General features: G+C 42.1%; 1 protein-coding gene across 2 annotated transcripts in view; it reads left to right on the top strand.

The window, feature by feature from the left end:
• LOC119658466 overlaps positions 1-20,553 on the top strand; it is a 267,894-nt gene that overhangs the window by 190,017 nt on the left and 57,324 nt on the right. For both annotated transcript variants that reach the window (XM_038065880.1, XM_038065881.1), the window contains exon 6: positions 9,075-9,435. In XM_038065880.1, the coding sequence (XP_037921808.1) occupies positions 9,075-9,435 (361 nt within the window). The remainder of the gene's footprint in view (positions 1-9,074; positions 9,436-20,553) is intronic.

Raw genomic sequence — 20,553 nt, 5'->3', positions numbered from 1 at the left:
GATTCTCCCGCTAACCTACCATCGCCGCCTCTTTATGTTTTAAGTAGGCAGGACCATCTGAGCCTAAATGCTTGGCACTTAGTGCTAGTGTTATGTGAAATTGGCACCTGCGAGGTTGTCGCTCGGGAAATAAATAAGTTATAATTAAATAAACTAAAAGCTAATTAAGTTTCATTAGCTAAAAGAGTTCAGCTTTCCGCTTCCTGCTCGTTTATGAATGCTACGTATCAATCCTCTCGGGTTCGATTTGTGCCATCCACATACGTATATTTCCACGTTCCACTAGTTCTACTAAACATGATGCAAAGGAAAGGTGATAATTCGCTTCTTCCGATTTAACCTATTTCCGGGAATTAGAACAAAAAACGAACTGTGTTCCCATTTCATTTTACGGTGTCCTGACGCCCAACGTACAGATATTCATACACGAACTTCTGTGCTTCATATAGGGCATAGATATTATAGATACATCAGTTAATGAAGTTAACCTCATCTCATACACGTGAACATACGGTATATACGCTCCTGGGGTCCTCTTTAACGTTGTTATCCGGTGCCACCACTGAATAAAGTTGCAAATCAACTACAAACTCCAGTGGAAAATTTTTTGGGATCCTCGCTGTTCATATTCATAAAAGCAATTTTGTCCCTGAAGGCTCATTAAAATTTCAAATTCGTTACCCATCTCCCGCACATCCAGACACCAGGAAAAAGGAAAATAGCTCAATTGAGGCTATTTTCACTTTGTCCAGGATAATTTTAACATGTCCACGTTGCTTTTTAACACAAACTCTTCCGTGTTCTGAAATAGAAGGCGCTAATTGCACAACTGCTTTTTTTAGCCTAATGTGCGTAATTCTTTGCCATCTCAGCTGGCGATTACTCCCGTTTGTAACCTTCAGGCTATATTTATGACGTCTTCCAATTGAAAGGACACGTGTTGCTCCTCCGTGCCATACTTCTCGTGATTATGGTGTGTGAGCGACTCTGATAAATTTGTCTGTACCCCGGGATTACAAATTTATCGTCGGCAATTAGAGCCAGCATCATCTAGAAAGGAGATACTTGACATTTTACCATTTGAGAGGAAATTCCCTCAAACCGCTTTGAACGGAATAAATCAGAAAAGCTATTTCATGATGAGTTCCCGCCGTTTTCATTATCTAATGCTTGGCGGATGATTCCTAGATTTCAACGGTAATTAATAATTCTCTCCAACTGAATTGAAGCTCATCATCTCGGGAGATATTTCCATAATCTCATTTCGGATCACGCTTACTATTTGCATAAAATGTAAATCTTTAGCAATCTTTTCATGTGGTTGGTAATTGCGTTGATGAGATATTTCCATGCGAGCTGACAGACGAAGATTGAGGAACTTCAAAGTGATTTCGAAATGAAATTAGAGGATTAAGAAAAATTGATATGTTCAGTGAATCCGCCGATTTTAATCCATCAGTAATTTCATTTACTTACATATATTTCTGTTTTCATTTTATTAATAACAAATACCACAAGAGGCATATAAGAGAAAGCAAAGGCCATGTTTCATAAGATATTCTCCGCTATCTTGCTAGGCCGAATAGCCCCATACACCTAGAATATCATCGGCCAATACCAAAGGAGCAAATCAAAAACAGATCAGATTTTCTCTCTACAGCGAGCAATTGTTGAAGTATGGCCTCATTATCCCATCTGTTACAGCACTTTTTCATAGACTTGACCCAGGAAAGCATTCGGTATCGGGACAAAATCGATAACACTGATTAGACTGTCCCTGACCAATGTGTGAGGCCAAGTAAACGCAACAGAATCCCTCTTGAAACCATTCCCCATCGACAACGGTCTCAGACAAAGGCATGTCCTTTCAACCCGGCCTTGGAAAAAGTGTTCCGTAATACTGAAGCACATGCCAGAGAGTATAACTTTGAGACCTTTGATAATTTCTGCTCGGGTCGAAAATCACAATCGCGAACAGCTACGATGATGAAATCCGCGCACGGTTGTTGTCAGGCAACAGAGCCTATTTCAGCTTACAAAAACTGTTCCGCTCGAAACGTCTCACCATAGGGTCAAAGCTCTTACTGTACAAGACTATGATCTTCCCAGTCCTCATGTATTCCTCGGAGACTTCGGTTCTTAGCAAGAAGAATTGCGAACTCTTGGCCGCGTTCGAGAGAAGAATCCTCCGAAGAATTTTTGGTCCCCTACATGAGGATGGACGATTCCGTAGCCTACACAATGACGAAATCTATGAGCGATACCATGACTGTCGGGTTGTGGAGAAAATCCGGCTCAATAGGTTACGGTGGGTGGGTCACTTAATCCGTATTAATGAGGATGATCCAGCCCGGAAAGTCTGTAAGGGCAATATCTACGGTAGAAAAAGAAGACGAGGCAGACCCTGCCTAAAATGGAGCGATGGCGTAGGTCTGGGCGCCAGACAGCTTTTAGGGATATCGAATTGGTGGACCTCGGCGCATAACCGGGATGTCTGGAGTTCCTTATGAAGGCAGGCCTAGACCGGATACCGGTTGTTGCGCCGTTGTGAAGATGATATGAGGAATGGTGAGTATATAACAGTTCCGCCTGTACATAGTTAAAAATTCAACTGCCCTATGGATTTTAAAAAGCCATTTACACAAATAATTTTATCTGGAGAATACTGTATTGATAGCAGTCAACTCCATACGTTTCACACGTTGGTGCTTCGGGTAGAAAGGTTTTGTATTCATCTTATGCGAAAAACTTTCTACGCGCATTTTTCCATTCGTATGTGACTAAAAACCCAAAATGTTACTTTATAGTTTTTTGAAACTACAAGGTATACATGGTGGACATATTACAGACGTAGATATTCTCACCCTAAACAAAGAAACATTGCATACTATACTTATATATATACGCACGTATGTAAATTGACCTTACACATATTTCTGGTTTACTTCGTGCACAAAAGCATAAATTTGTACAAATACAGTACGTATATTCAATACTGTTGGTTTCATCTGCAAAAATATCTATTTGAATTAGACACTACCCCAAAACTTCATGATCATATACATATCAATACATACATATGTCTGTCTCGAGTAAATGATATTGATATATAAAATATTAAAAAAACTTAAACGAAATGTTTCCCTGCGACCCTCCATTCATATGAGCTCACTTTGATCATACACGTTTTATAATAGAATGCACACGTTACAGAATACACGAAATTTACATCAAATGTAAAAGTTTCAGCTTCTATAACTTTGGATTTTTTTCTTAGGCTCTTTGGAGCAGACTAAAGTTATGCCTTATGTTATGCCATATGCTTGTGGTATTTTGTTCTTCTAGAATGATCTTAAAGGCTTTCTGGCTAAATTTCTAAAATACGGTGGTATACTATTATTACACCACTGTGATTTTTTCCAGATTTTTCGGTTGGACAGGTTCTGAGAACGAGACCTGCTGCATTTTCCGTGGTCATATTTTGAGCCTTCGCTCTCCTACTTTTCATCCGATAGCAAATATGGTTTAGAAAAGTACTACCCTTTCATTTGATACCCCACACGACTATATTCTGCTAAAATATGGCACACCCCTTTCGCATGTATGGGGAACCCATTTTTAAACTCAACAGAAAATGGCGGCACTTACTATTTGTAAAGCGATTCGCAGGACACTCATTCTCACCACATATCGGGACAATCGATTCGCCCGTTTTCGAATAAATCAGGTGTGACAGAGAGATAGACAGACGATACGACATACATAAAACCTTAAAAACGGCTGGGGAGAAGTAGAGGTTTCATGAATGCAATTTTAATGTTTTAATCAAATCCCAATTATTCTCCTTAATTATGATGTACATCCCCCCTTGGCATGTATTTGGAGCCCCCTTTAAACTCCATGTAAATTTTTGTCACTCAGTAAATGCGTGAGATTTCATAGTTCCCATATGTCTACTAAATTTCATTCGGATCGGTTTAGCCAGACAGGTTTAGACAGGCAAAGGAGCCTATTTCAGTTTATAGCAGCAGTTCTGCTCAAAACGCCTCACCATAAATCAAAGCTTTTATTATACAAGAGAATGATCTTGCCAGTCCTCATGTATTCCTCGGAAACTTGGGTTCTTGGCAAGGAAAATTACGAACTGTTGGCCGCGTTCGAGAGAAGAATCTTCCGAAGAGTTTTTGGCCCTCTGCAGGAGGATGAGTAATTTTGGACATGATCATGGCGTATTACGCTACTTATCCAACACAATATCTTTATCTTGATTACCGCGATTGAGGTGATCATTGATGCATCGATCACAAACAACACCAATTCTGGAACGTCGAAGTTGCACTGATGGGTGAAACAATTTCAGAAGGCAGTTCATCGACGGTTGATATTGATCTGGAATACTCAGAAAGTTTAGTTCTCTGGAAGTCACCGCCACTGACAATTAATCATGTTCCATTGGCACCCATCGGGGAAAAAATCTGTTTTGCTCAGATTCAGTCTTGGACGACGACGATGATAAAGCTATTATTCCAATTTGAACAAGTTGTTCAAGGTCAGCTTTGGTATGAAACTTTAAGAAACCTTCATATGCTTAGAGCTCTCTTGCTCTTTCGACTGCGGTTGAACAATTTAACCGTGGTCTTTATTTGCTAGCATCCATTTTGCTATCTATTAAATTGCGCAGTAATAGAGAAAACTCATATACCATCGCTGCCGGTTCTCCGAAATATACTTCAGCTCCCTCTAGGTCGTCCCAAGAAGCCCATACTCTTCTCTACTGTCCAGTGCCACTCGTTTTTAGAGCCACTCCCCTTTCGACCACACTAAGATAATGGGTGAACTTAACTTATTAAAAACGTATTAAAAACGCCAAAGCTTAACGTATTTGTTGGAAATGCAGCACATGAGGGGAGAATCTATTTGATTTCATCCCTTAAATGTAGGTTGCGCCCTTACGTCAATGAAGTCAGAACTGAATGAAGTAAATAACCTAACAATCTGCACTTCAAAGATGTTAGAGTTGATCAGAGACTGGCGGTTGATAGACGAAGTCTTACTTTGAGACCACCTTTACTTGGAATTTAGTCTAACTATTGCGGGCGAACAATATAAAGGAATTAGACAAAGTTCAATGAATAGTGCAGATTCCTAGACCAATAAGGACACCTTTGGCAATAGAAGATCAATTGGAAACCATGAATCGCACACTGTTAGAGTGCTTTAAACAGGCTTCTTCTATTACTCGAAGCAAACGCGTTAAAATGGGTTCTAGTGGAACCGAACTTCAAGAAGTCCTCTCTACTTGGAGGGAGATACCTCCCCTTCAATCCCGATGAAAACTCGGTAACCCCTTTTTAAAAGGTTATGGGGCTTCTGTTTATGAGGCTTACTGATAATGCACCCCTTTCGAAACGCAATTACGTTTTAAGAAGGGTGGGTGGGTACGAAGCGGGAAAATTTATTTATCTACGGGGTTAAAAAGGAAAGACCTTCTGGTTCTGGCGCCATACTCTTCCTACCTTCTTCGGTTTTTATCTCAAAATAGTTCTACTTTGAAGCGCCATAACTTTTTAAGGGAGGGGAAGATGGGCGGAATTCTCTAATGGCAATAGAAGGGGGGTATCTTTCTTTTTCTCGTGCATATCGTCCCCTATCTCCTCTCCCTCTAGAGGTAGGATTAACACTCAAACTTCACCACAAAGATATTAATAAACGCCACTTTCGCCATAACTTTTCAAGAGGGTGATCTTCATGAATTTTCATTGGGGTTGAAGAGCAGAGATCTCCGTTTTCCAAAAACTATCCACCCACTCCGGGCACAGGGTTCAAAATGCAACCTTTACCAAAACTGCTGTTATTCGCTGAGCTTCAAAATTATAAAGAACCATCTTTTCGAAACTCTCCTCATCCTTGGTGAAGTATTTTTTATCGCTAGTTCTTGAAATGCTAAGCCAATGCCAACGAATTGACGATTCATGATTAATTAGACAATCGTCCTTCAGTCGCGGCACTGGCACCCCCGCTTAAACCCCCTCTCTCCCGTTGAACCGCAGGCAGCACCAGCCGTAATTCCGATCTCACATCGCTCTGACGAAAAATGGCGTACATTTAACCTACCTCGGTCCTTCTTTTCTCTACGAAGAATTCTTCGACTGATTATGTGAAATCCTAACCGTGTTGTGTCAGTCTCCACATTTTATCCTCTATGACGACTGAAGCCTCTCTATAGTCTCTTGGTGTATCCGGAGCTGGGCTATCGTAGCAAAAGGTCGCGGTTCAAATCTCACTGGTTGCAGAGGGATTTGTTCTCGTGACTGCGTGTCAGATAGTAGTCGACTTAGCTGTGAATGAGTACCTGAGTCAAATCAGGGTAACAATCTCGGACGAGTGCAATGCAGACCACATTGCCTCCTATACTTTAATCTTGCAATGTACCGTTACGATCTTGAATGAAGTGTTCTAACACACTTCATGGCCCTGATTCAATATGGATTATTGCGCCAACGATTATTGTTATTATTATACCCTCTTGGTCTACTACTTTCGACCTTTCTTCCCTCGTCAATAGCTCTACCCACTCTTCGCTACATTTATCCACGTTCATGAACACCTGTGGCGCCCTTCAATTCAACCTTTTCAGAAATCACTTATAACGTACTCTTGATTACTTTTCCGAATTCCCTCCCCTCATGCTTTCTCTTACATTGCCCCTCGCGTCTCTGGAATCACTCGATTCCACTCCCCTATTGTGGCGCAACACTACCAGATTTACCTTTCGTAAAGCAAACTTGATGGGCTCCCCTCCTCTAAGTACCTAGGCTCTTACCTTGCCTAGTTTACCACTGAAGTCCATAAACAACTTCGTCAAAAACTCACTGCCTGGAAGACGTTGCTGTCTTCTGGAACCTATGCTGACTTGGTTTTTTCCTAGGTCGAATCTTTACTAAGTTCAAAAAGTGATATCTGGCCTCGCTTGAGTGCGGAAATCTCAAACCATTCTGGTTCTACATTCGCAATTCCAGCAGTCCCGCTCAGCTATCTCCTCCTTCCGTTAAATTCGGCTACTCCTCTGCAAACTCCCGACAACTATCCTGTGATTTACTCTGCCACTCATCCTAAGTCTATGTTCCCCCTTTCCGCTTCTCATTCTTCTCGCTAGTGGATACACCCTGTCCCGCACCTCCTATTATCCCCCTCCGTACTTCTCTCTTTATCTCTTACTTCATTGGTTAGCTTGACGGCAATGTTGGTCCTGAATACGATAGTCTTTCAAACCTCTTTTTGCTTAAAGTTGATCAGCCCATTTCCATTCCCTCTCCATTATTTTGAACAAATGCCTCGCAGAGAACCATTTTCCTGGCGTGTAGGAAAAGGCTGTTTATCCCCAATCACAAAAGTAGCAATCATACTCTTGCTGAGAATGACCGTCCATCTCGCTCTTGAAAAGGTATGTCAGCGACTGGTTGTCCACCCACTTTGGCCGCCTCATACTGAAAGAGCAACATGGCTTTAGCATAGACTCACTGCCTCCAACATGCTCGACTTCACCAACTTCGGCCAAAGTGGCTAAATTCATGTCAAGAAGTGCATACTACCTACACTGACTTTGTTAAAACCTTTGTTACTGTAAATCACAAGATACTTCTGCTCAAAGTCTCTCCTCTCAGCGTTCCCACATCACTAATTTCATGAAAAATCTTGACTGACGGTTTCGTCCAAAGCAGAAGCAACTCATCAGCGAAATCGTTAACGTGTCGAGCTATATTGAGTTCAGTACCACCGTCTGGAGAAACAACGTTTCCTAGATATACAACTTGATCAACGCCTCCAATGCTCTGCGCCATAATTGAAATACAGATTTTCTTTCCAAATCCAGAGGCATTTGCCAAGGTCCTTGACCTGCGGGAAGAGCAAGCAGACTTCAACAGCGTAGTCGCGGTGTTTTAGGAAAGATATCATGGTCCATTCAAGTCCTTTGCTTTCTCCGGACAAGGGAGCACGTAGGTCATCGTTGACTATGAGAAATAGTATCCGTGACAAGTTCCAACCCTGGCGGACTCAGCTTTGAACTCTTCTGAGATTTTACTTCAATGCAGTGCTTGACATTTTGGACCATCCTTTGTCGCTCTGATATTAGCTATTAGTTTCTCCAGAATCTCTCTTCTGCATAGATCATAACAGATACCCTCCCGGTTAACGCTGCCGAGAAGGACAGGAGAAGGGAATATATAAAAGGATTTGCGTATGAGGGTCTCCTTCCTTGAATTTTGAGTCTTATACCTTCCGTCTCAGTGGAATTATTTAATATCTACTTACCCACATACGTACAGGTTGAATTCAAACTAACAGTATGACCTGCATTCGAAAATAATTGATAGAGCTCCCCAAGTTCTTGGAACTAAAACTCCAATCAATTATCTTCAAGCTTGTTTCAGACGAAGCGTGCAATTTCATCCCACCATCAACTTTCAGCACAAGCTACCCTCGTTATATGTACTTTGAAAATGGCTTTAATAGTCACCAATTAGTGAGAGCTATTGGAACGGATTTCAGAATAGAGCTGGGGATATTTTTTAAATGGCACCAGCATGTTAGGTACTTATGATGAAACGAACGAACTCTATCGACGTAAATCTGCAGGAGATTTGATCCAGTTTGCAGATAATTGTAAAAGAAAATCGCTATTATCAATCTCACAGTTAACGTAATCCTGTGTACATGCCGTGAAATGTTTCGTAAGAGTTTTCCCTGGAAAGAAGAAGAAATTCCTAAAATAAGATGATTTATCTGTGAATGTTGCTCGTAAGATGAACATGTGATATAAGTACTTCTACGGTCAGTTTACAACAAAACCCTTTGCCAATAATCTGGAAATCACATGAAACAAGTTTATTCCGTATAAGTACGCACGACATGCAACATACATGCATATATATAAGATTAATCTTTCAAAAGAGAAATTTCCCAAACTTTTATAAAACAACCCAACCCCCGTCAAGTTTGTCAATCTAAGATATCAATAAATTCATGTTCAGCATTTCCAAGATTGATACCAAATTCCTTTAAAAATATTTCAGAGAACGATTATGTCTAGCAAAATCCCCAGTGACTGGTGGTTCGTTTAAAAGCAAACCTCATCTGAACGAGAGCGGAGGAGTCCTGACACTGAAGCAAGCCATGTCTGGAGCAGTTTCACCCCAGTACACCCCAACAAATTCGGCCTCCATGTTATTAGGTTTCACTGGATCGGGAGGAATCTCACCAGGGATTTCTGCTACGGCAACCACCCCCGGTGAACCTGTAACGCCAACTACATCCTCCGCAAAGGGTGACGGTTTTGTTAGTGCGGTTAGTGGAGCAACTACAGCAGCCGCTACAGCTGTGAGCAAACAAAAACAACGGATGCGAACTTCGAGTATGCCTGCGGAGAGTAGAAAGGTACGTAACGAAATTTTATCTTTGGCTTAACGCTTCACATACAAACCTACATATGTAGCTTTTCGCGGAACTGAGATATTGTCGGCGGCTTACCACGAATTGTTTTGCCATCAAAAGAAAATGTGGAATATGCTGGGGCATTTGTTTCAGGATTCTCCATTGTGCGAGGATATATAGCATATGTATACATAAAGCGCGAACACGAGTTCATAGAAATTCAACTCAAAGTGAATACCAAACTTTTATCAAAGATGGCAATGGATTTCAATTCAAACTTCTTTCATTAAAATGGAACCCGTGTATTGTATTTCTTTCAAGACGCAATAATAAGACGGTTTGTATCAGAAACATTACCCGCTAACGGATGTGACATTTCTATTGTCTCTGAATGTCTGAGTAACTGAAAGAGATTCTTCGTTCCTAGCGCAGAGATTTTCTTGAAAAGATACTTCTCAAAAGCAACTTCACACTCTGCATTTCATTCCGTTAAAAAGTTCAAATCCCTATGATAAATTTTACAGGAATTTTTTGCAGCAGGAGAAGATTATGCAAGCAGATTGTTGGAATAATTATTTCTACTATTGGCTGGTGGTGTCACTCCCAGACCCCAAAGTGGCAGTTTACGCTCAGATATTTTTTGGTTTGCTCCTTGGAACAAATCCTTAATTATTAAAAACCCCAATTTTCTGTTTTTTTAAGGTTTCATATAATTAAAATTAAAATAAATAAATTAAATTAAAATGAATTATTAAAATCGGTTTCTTGTCCATCTAGGTCCCAAAATATGTCCCATTCTAATATATGCTCAAATAAACTTAATAATAGTATTAGCAACTTTTGGAATTGACCGGAAAACCCCACTTAACTTCTTCGTAGGGATGCCAAATTTGGTCAATTAATCCAAAAACCGGTCTCAGAAACCACCCAACCGAAAACTCTGAAAAAAAATCAAAGTGGCCTCAAAACACCTTACGTTACGGTCCCAAGCCCGCTTGTGAAAGAAGGAGGAATAGATAGCTGTGTTTCAGGGGATGGGTGAGGAAAGTGCAGGAACTTGGCATATTTTTCACTGAGGAAGCTATCACGCATGGCAGTTAGGTATAAAATGCAAATTCGAAAATGAAGAGAGGGAGGAATTTGAAGTCCAGCGCGGATAACGGGCGAGAGTCGTCATGTCGCTTTGCCGGTCATGAATTCTACAAATGTTACCGAAGAGGAGGTTCGACAAGCCAGAAACAGCTCGAAGAACTAGAGGGGCCCAGGTCTGGGTTAGGTGCAGAACTTCTGCTACAAAAAGTTCACCAGTATACATGGTCGTTTGGCACACAGCACAAATCAGCTAATGATTCGGCCAAATTTAATTTCCACCTTTCTTGACTGCGACGATTACCTACCTTATCCACGATTAAGGGCTTTGTAGACACAAGACCGATTATTTGCTTACCAACCCTCTACAAGTTCATAACGTCCGTTTTTAGAGGGTGGGCTAATATGCTCATCGAGACCAATAACATTCTGTCCGAGGAGCAGAAGGGCGGCCGAGTCAGGTCAAGGGGTTGCAAAGAGCAACTCATTATCGTTTCGGTAGTTGTAGGGCAGGCAGCTAAATAGGTAGATAGATAACTAGAAAGGATTGCATATCACCTCATCAGTGCATTTATTTGAGTGTACAAACACCTCGAAGTCTATCCGTATACGGAAGAGCATCTTTCAGTGGGGATTCGTTGAGTCCCCTTTGGTTTTTCATGGCACTGAACCCCCTTTCATGGCCGCTGAATAATGCTAGAGGGCATGGTTGCGCAATAAAGTTGGCCTACATTCTAAGTGCGACCTGACACACTTGATGTATTTTGATGACATTAAGTTGTATGCTGGTACTAACGACTACTTTGAAGCCTATTGCGAATAGTAGACATGTTTAGCCAAAATATGCAGATGGAATTTGGAGGGTGTAAACACAAAACCTTATTAAAATCGGTTTACCGTCTGTCTGTCTGTCTGTCTGTCTGTCCGTCTGTCTGTCTGTCTGTCTGTCCGTCACACGCATTTTTCTCGGAAACGGTTACAGCGATTGACACCAAATTTGGTAGAAAGGTGGGAACTGTGAACGCTCACGCATCCAGTGAGTTACATCCTCTTACGTCGAATTTAAGGGGGGGTCCCCATACATGCAAAAGAGGGGTGTAATTTTTTTTTTCATCAAATATTGTCATGTGGGGTATCAAATTAAAGGTATCGGTTAGTACTTTTCGAAAACGGTCTTAGTTTTGACATTTCTTGGAAAGGGGGGGAGTGCGGGGGGTTGAAAGTGACCATTCCTTTACGGGGGCCATTCTCAGAAACTACCCAACCGAAAAATCTGAAAAAAATCAAGAGGCTGCCACTATATGGTGCCTGGGCTCCGAAATACCTTCCACACTGATATCTGCACAAATAAAGTTAATAATAGTATATTACTATAATTTTTAGTAATTCGCTGCAAAACCCCCCTTGAGTTCATGCTAGGACGACGAAATTTCGCAACAATATAGGGTGTAACATAGAGCATGACGTTACCAAGTTTGGTGGAAATCACACTATTGCTAACAAAGTTATAATACGTCAAAGTTGTCGCTTCTTTGCAAATTCAAGGCTATAAATGTCAATATCATCCGAAAGTGGATATTCTCACATAATATTGTATATGCATATATTACGTGCTACGTACTAAAAACCTTTCCTAACTGAAGCGTCCAGCTTCCGGTTTCCCGACTTGTTTCTCTATGCTTTCTCTGATGGACTACCATTGTGTTGCGGGGCTATTCATTCGTTAACTGTCTATTGTATATATATACGTATATATGGTTTCCATTCGCCCGTTAATGAGACAAAGTATGTCAATCACCCATACATGCCATCGTTCCCAGTTCACAGAAATGACTTCAGCACCCCCACGACTGCCAGAGGCACTTGCACTCCTTCCACACCAAATGCTCCTGGGCAGCCCACTCGTCGGCCATCTTAAAATCTTAAATTTCCAAAGAAGGGACAGCTTTGACCTCTTATATCTTTGTTAGTAATAGTGCGATTACCACCAGACCATATTGGATCAAAGTCTTGAAGTGAGTTAGGGCACTTCATTCAAGACCGTTACGGTACACTACAGTATACTGTAAGAGGCAATGTGGTCTGCATTGCGCTCGCCCGAGATTATTACCCTGATTTAACTCAGGTACTCATTTACAGCTGAGTCGGCTGGTATCCGACATACAGCCCAGCGCTCTAACCACTTGCACCATTCGGACACCAGTTTCTGAGAATGGCTCCGTTAAATAAGTGATCACTTTCGACTTTCCGAACTCCCCACCTTTGCAACAAATATCAAAACTGAGACCAGCTAACTAACCGATTCCTTTCATTTGGTGACAATTGACTATATTTTGTGAAAAATAAATTTACACCCCCCTTTAGCTACCCTTAAATTCGACGTGAAAGTATATAGGCTTGAGCGTTCACAGTTCCCACCTTTCCACCAAATTTGATGTCAATCGGTGCTACAATCTTCGAGAAAAATGCATGTGACGGACAAACAGACAGACGGACAGAGAAACAAACAGACAGTAAATCGACTTCAATAAAGTTGTGTTTTACACAAAACCTAAAAAAGACGTTCCAAGACACCCAAGTGAAACCAGCAGGAGCAACCGCAAACTGTGTGCTGATCGCATGATCAGGTGTCAATATCTGACCAGACTCAACAAAGCACTTCGCAAAGTGAATCCACAAACAGTGCTCCTATCTTAAGTTTCCTAGCTAACAAATGCCAATATCGATCCACTTAAATCTTCTTACGCGATAGCCAACAATATAGAAGGGAACCCGATCTCAAACCAACAACAGGAAAGCATCACGACAATACCCGCTTCTGGGAGAAACATCAAAAAATCGGTCAAACTGCTTTGTGATTCCATTCAGATTTTTCGGTTGGGTAGGTTCTGAAAATGAGCCCGTAAAAAATAGCCATTTTTGATCCCCGGCCTCCCTCCTTGTACATTACTTGTCAGAATTGAAACCAGCTTTGAAAAGTACTAGTGGAAACATTCCATATTCCATATTCGGTGAAAAAAAATTTAATTTCACCCACTTTCACACCAAATTCGGCATTAACAGGTATAAGTGTTTCTGAGAAAAATGCATGTGACAGATAGACAGACAGACAGTAAACGATTTTAATAAGGCTTTATGCCCATATTCACATTGGGAATCATATCATCACTTTTAAGCCTGTCATCAAATACTTGGGAGTGATGATAGGCGGTATGCTTGTGACAAAGCATGCACCGCAAGTATGACCCTGAGTGCGCAGAGGACTGTCCACTTTTCTCGATAAAAGAGTTGGAAAAGGCAGTCCTCTCTATGAAAAACAAGAAGGCGTCAGGACCCGATGGTATTCCAGCAGAGGTATACAAACTGGTATTCCAACACCGGCCAGACCTACTGCTCGGCGCATTCAACGCTTGCCTGAAAGAGGGCATTTTCCCTGCTCGTTGGAAAGTTGCGAGGCTTGCGCTGATCCCTAAAGGGAAAAGCGATCCCGAATTGCCGTCTTCATACCGCCCCCTATGTATGCTTGATACTGCTGGGAAAGTGCTCGAAAAGCTCATCAGAAGTAGACTCGCTGAAGCGATACGCGCTGCCGGAAATTTATCTCCCCGGCAGTTTGGTTCTAGGGCAGGGAGATCGACAATTGATGCTGTCATGCAGGTCGTGGACGCCGTTCGACGAGCAGAGGCACATAGCCGCCGAACTCGACGAGTGGTACTCCTCGTAACGCTTGACGTCAGAAACGCCTTCAATTCCGTAAGATGGAAAGACATTCTAGGCACACTAGACAATACCTTCAACGTGCCGAACTATCTCTTACGGATTTTTAGGGACCGCTCCCTTCTCTATGAAACACTAGAGGGTCAAAGGTGGATGGAGGTCCCGTCGGGGGTAGCACAGGGATCCATTCTAGGGCCGGACCTCTGGAACGCTACCTATGACAGTCTGCTTAAATTCGACATGCCAGAAGAGTCGCGCCTGGTCGGCTGCGCAGATGATGTCGCAGCGCTTGTTGCTGGACGCACTGTCGAACAGGCGCAAAGCAGACTCGGCATATTGATGCGATGGGTAAGCGGTGGTTTCAACCTTGCACTGAAAAAAACTGGTAAAAAAACCGAGAAGTCGAGTGAGGCGGAGATATTAACCTTGGAGGCACGTGACAATGCGTCAGCAACTATGTTGTCCTTGCCGGACACATACTGGATGTCTGATGTAAACTGGCTTATGAAGCTCAGATGTCTCAGTTGTTGCTGGGATTTATCGAACACGCGGACAGCCTCTTCAGACCACACAATCTCTCGTGTGTCGTTTGTTGTGGGGCCAGACAAGTGCGCGTTCAAAATGCTCAAGAACCTCCGCAAACCCTCACGGTTTTCGAACGCGGGAAGCTTGAGATCGCTTGCACCTTGTCTGGGTCGGGCTGTATTCCTTCAGGGGAAATGAAGTGGCCGAGGAATCTCACCAGTGTCTGGAGGAACTCGCATTTCTCAACATTTAGGACTAACCTGCCCCGAAGTAGGCGTTGGAAAATGTACTTGAGATGGGCTAAGTGCTCAAACTCTGAGGAAGAAGCGACCAAAACATCATCGAAATATACGAAACAGAAGTCGAGGTTTCGCAGAACCGAGTGGATGAACCTTTGAAAAGTTTGCGGCGCATTGCACACCCCGAAAGTCATCCGTGTGAACTCGAAGAGTCCAAAGGGTGTGTACATTACCGTCTTTGGAATGTCTTCTGGAGCTACAGGGATTTGGTGATGGTTAAATCCAAGATCGAAAAGTTGCGACAGATTGCGAGATGATGCGCAAAGTCGTGGATGGGAGGAATAGGATATCGATCTGAAACAGTCTGGGCATTTAGCCCTCTGTAATCCCCACAGGGGCGCAATTCGCCATTTGGCTTTGGCTGTTGCATAAGTTGTTCAAACCCTTTCCGTGCAATAGCTAGCTTCGGGGGTGGTAGGAGACGCAACTTCGAGAAGATCGGGGAACCAGTGATGTTAATGTGGTGCTGCACATTTTGCTTCACTGATTTTGAGAGACTACACTCGGTAGTAATCCGGCTGAACTTATGGAGAAGTACCCGAACACGAGAGTCGATAATGTCTTTTAAAATTACGGAAAGATTGTAACTTGGGTGAGATGCCATTTGGCCCGAAGAATTAAAGTTGGTCGTGGGATCTATAAGGGACGTATTTTGCAAGTCTACCAGCAACCCATAGTGACACAAGAAGTCTGCGCCTAGTATGGAGAAGCTGACTTCCGCCAGAATGAATCGCCACGAAAACGTCCTACGCAAACTAAGACTCACGTCCACTTGCCTATACTCATATGTGTTAATTCGGGAGGAATTTACTGCCACCAGTTTTAACGATTGAGGAAATCGATGGTGCCGGGTACCAGTATCTACGAGGTAGCTGCGCTTGCTGAGAGGGTCGTAAATTGTTAGCTGACGTAGCGCTGCGTTCTGTGTGGCCGTCGCGAGGACTCCCCGCGGATTTAGTTTTTTGCGATAGGCGCGAATTTACACGGAATCGTACATTTGGTGGCTTTCTCGCCGAATCTGCGATGGTATCACTAAATACTTCGGTCCGTAGGTTCTCCTGACGACCTACTACCCGATTGCCCTTTTCGCGCAGAAGACCACGAGCAAACTCGCGACCTGGCGTCCGAACGCTGAGCGTCCAGCGTCGCCCTCATTTCAGCCATACTGTCCACTAGCACGGCTATTTCACACTTCAGTTTGGCAACTTCGTCAGAAGGCTGCTGAATGGCCGCTATTGTTGGACGCGCGTGCACTTCGTACACCTTATCGGCCGCAGCCGCTAGCGCCCCCAAAGAACCAGAGACGCACGCGAGGACCGCCTGGGTGCCCTTCGGGAGTCGTCGTAGCCAGAGTGATTTTAAAATGTCGTCGTCGATCTTGCTCCCACCTAGTTCGGACTCCCAGTTCGATCGCCCAACGACAAACCTGCCAGCAAGTGATCCAGCTTAGCTGACTCAATTGCCGACAGGCGTTTGATTAACTCGGTCTTCAACAGTCTGTAAGAGGCCGATTTCACAATGTCGGCTACCAGGGGGATGGACTCCTCATGCAGACCTACAATCGCGTGGTTAAATTTGGTTGCGTCCGCCGACTGTGCCGGATTCTAACAAGGCCCTGCACTAACTACGGCAGACCTTATCCATAAATGCCCGCTCGAGCAAAACGCAGATCTGAACAACGCGCTCCGAAGCATATGCGTACGCCAAAAAGAAAAGAAAAGAACTCGACACCAAAGGCGAAACTCCACCGATGAACGTATAAGCAAAGTGTAAAAAGTCCTTTTGAAATGTAATATCAATAGAATAAATATCACATAAAATGTAATTAGGCTGGGATTAAAATTCGTTTCTAAGATACCTGAAAGGTGTACATGCAATCATTTGTAACGACATATAATAATTTGTGGAATGGAGAAATACTTCCAGTGCTTCTTATCTTATACCAATTGGATTCTAGATTCGACCGCTCCCAGATGCCAATTCAATCCGGGAAGCTGACGGAAATGTCAAAAGAGTTTACTCACTGTTGAGGATCAATTTTGTTTCCGTGCGCTTTCCGAGTTTTGTTTTGAATATAAGACCACATTATTGTTGCAATATTCTTGTTATTTGGGACTAATTTATCTTTCTTTGGTGCGATGAGAAGTATTCGTGTGCCTACTCTGCCACGGCGAACACCGATGGTGGCCAGTGCCAATCGAATTAACAACGAATTAAGCCCGATGCGCCACAATGTAATACCTTATGGTGGTTACCCGGGGCCATGGGGCGAGTCGGAGTCGTGTCAAGGCCAGTGTCTTTTGAAAGTCTCCACCCCCTTGAAAAAAAGGCAAGCAGACAGTAAACCGATTTTAATAACTTTTTTTTACACAAATCCTTAATAATCGATTAAGTGGATGTCTCAGATGGTCACATAGATAACTGGAAAAGATATCCGACCTACCAAGCTAAACTTCTCTTCATTAAAGAAAAGAAGCTGTGTATGTACAATAGGAACAGGGCGGTTGCGCATCGTAAATCTATTTTTTTTATAAAGTCGAAAAATTGACTTCCTAGTTATGATTTCCTGACCGAACTCAGCACATAGCAATTTGTATATGAAGGCTGGGCACCTTATATGAAGAGCTTTCAGAATATTAAAGTTCTTTCAAGAAGTCTGAAGCCTTACAGTCGTTAGTTTCTGCAGAATGACTTTATATTCGAAGAAGATATTTTTTGGATACACACAAGTTGTGAAACTACCTAGAATCACTGCTGCTCAGCGACCCGCTGTTTCTCCATTTCCCGCATAAATCTAATAGCGAACCTCTAGGTGGTTATAATGTTGTTCGCAGGATGAAACTCTTTCGCACCCTAATTATGCAAAACCCCATTAATAATGTGGCTAATAGTATTTTTGAACTTGCCAGTGAAAATGAATCTATTAGTGGTTAATGTAAATTTTTCATCGATAAAATCCGTGTTTCTGAAAGTGGTCCTACAGCTAACAGTCTAATTTCGGACTGTATCATCTGCAGATTATTTAGTTGACAGAGTTTTGTGTAAAAGTAGTTACGAGGGTCTTAGAAGCTTTCTCTTCAAGAACAGATTAAACTACAGCAAAAGGTTAAACCACTCAAATCAGCTCTTATAGCTATAAAACGCATCGAACATACATGCTATACATGATAGAGATTGTTTCGCCTGCAAGCATTAACTCAATATCCACCATTATCAGACAATCAATATTTACCGCATTTTTACTGTATACACATATATTACAGCCCCATAAATAAAAATAGATAGATATCATTCATAAACAAATAAATCAATTAAGTTGACGATTAAGTAGATAAAGGTGGGACGACGAAACAAATCAATCCTCCTCGTTACGCACATACAATTTCCAATCATTTCCTGTTAATTTTTCACTTGAGGGCATAATAAAAGTGCTTTCTACCCCAACAAATTGCTTATATCCTTAATTTTGGGAGATAGGGCTTGGGTGAGCCTACGCAAGTCTATTCGAAAGCCACTCTATTCCTGCTTTTATTCTACTACGTATGATATTTTCTAATATAATTCCCCGAAACGATTACTATAATCTAAGACGGAATTTATTGGAAATTAGGAAAAAATAATATCATCCTTAATAGAATAGAATAGAAGAATGTCCTCATATATGCAAATGCATTTTGATATACTCACACCATGTTTGACAAGGTACCAAATTCAAAATCTACATAACAGCTTAACCACAATTCGTCTTTTGTGGAGAAACTCTCACACTATCCTTCTCATATTAAGAAGTGTCGAAGTGACGGGGAGCCCATGTGATATTGGATGCTATAAGCAACAAATACTTTTCAGTGGTGGGATTCGATGACAATAATTTATTTAACAGCAATTTGATTGAGGGTATTTTAGCTAAAATGTGTGTCTCAGCCTGCTTAGCTCGACTAATCGAGAATTACCTTTTCAAAAAGGCCTTCCTGATACGGGATGGCCGAAGAGCGAAAACAGTTGTATCAGAACCCCTGCTGTGAAACGTCATGTATGCGGAGTCCTCGCGGAGGCAACGTTGTTTGCTGTTCTAAACAACTAAACAACTAACTACGTAAGAATCTAATCTCATAAAATCTAATCATGATTACAAACAGTCAAACTTGATTTGTCAGAGAAAGAGACAAAGCAGTTTTAACTGCCAGTCAGTATTCGGATTGGTTTTCACGCGGTCGCCTCAAAATCAATTATTGGGCAGATTGCGATCGTTGCCAAGCTGAGCTTCAGCGGTTCCTTGGAACATGTTTTTTGTTTGTTTAGATGATAGATGGTTTTTGGTTTCTGTGAAGCTATAGGCCACCTTCTTCAACTAGATTTCGCCTTAACTCCTTTACTTAGTCTATATTTTTGCCAAAGCATCTCCGGATTATTCATCGATCTTTTCGTCTTTTCCAGATTCTCTTACTCACTCATTTTTTCACCAAAATCTTATGGTTCACATCCAAGAACCAGCATAAACATCTTCCTACAATTGATACGCCAACTGATCTAGCCAGTATCACTTTGCAATGCTGCAGATTTATCTATAACCTATTATAGGTCCTTTTTGTTGAGGATGCAAGCAGTTCTGAGTCCGCATCCACTTGATGGCGGACCACAAAGGAGGAAGTAAGTTGCTTTACAAGTGGTCCGGTCCGTCATCAAGTGAATGTGTACTCAGGACTTCCTGCATCCTGAACGAAAAATTTACTTCGTTCTAGTCTAGGTCTGAACATACGACGAATTTAATTTCAATATAATTCGCATAATTGCCGATCAATCGCCATTTAAAGTCGATTGCGTTAAGAAATTGAGTTCCTCCAAGAACCATTGTAGCTTAGATTTATCATGGGCCGCGGATGCTTCGATGAATCTTTTCTAGTTGATTCAATCCGAAGACTAGCTCGATCAGTCTGTCTGAAAGCATTTTCTAGGTGTGAACTAGGAACTGCCGTTCGTCCGTGGAAAAGTCTTTCACTCAGCAGGTTGCCACGCAATAAATTGCATTACTTCTTGCGGAATCTCTGCCTAGATTTGGATATTTCACGATGGGCTGAAGTTTACATCCTCACACATGGTTGGGTTACCTAGAACCCAATCACTTTTCAGATGGATACAAAAGAGGTAGCTTTGGGTGATAACGATGGAGAACATGCCAATGAACTTTCATTTCGACAAGAAATTTAAGATACGAAATGTGCAGAGTGGAAGAGTAAGGCTAGGACCTACTGCTTGATAACTTGCAATAAATATTGACTCATGTCAGCAAAGGGAGCAACAAAAGAGCTTTGGGAGCCACTGTGAGACAATCGGAAAGCTTACCAACATATCTCAGGTGGAAATAAAGACACAAGTAAACTGCAATCGGTAGCAAAAAACTGGAATTTTGGCTGACGGCCAAGGCCGACTGTCCAATAATGCCAACCATATGAGAGTGCAGCAGTATGCACTAACGAAGATTTTCGATATA

Source organism: Hermetia illucens, chromosome 5 (assembly GCF_905115235.1).
Source record: "Hermetia illucens chromosome 5, iHerIll2.2.curated.20191125, whole genome shotgun sequence".
Taxonomy (NCBI): Eukaryota; Metazoa; Arthropoda; class Insecta; order Diptera; family Stratiomyidae; genus Hermetia; species Hermetia illucens.
The sequence above is the reverse complement of the archived record's forward strand: the minus strand, read 5'-3'. Positions and strand labels throughout refer to the sequence as shown.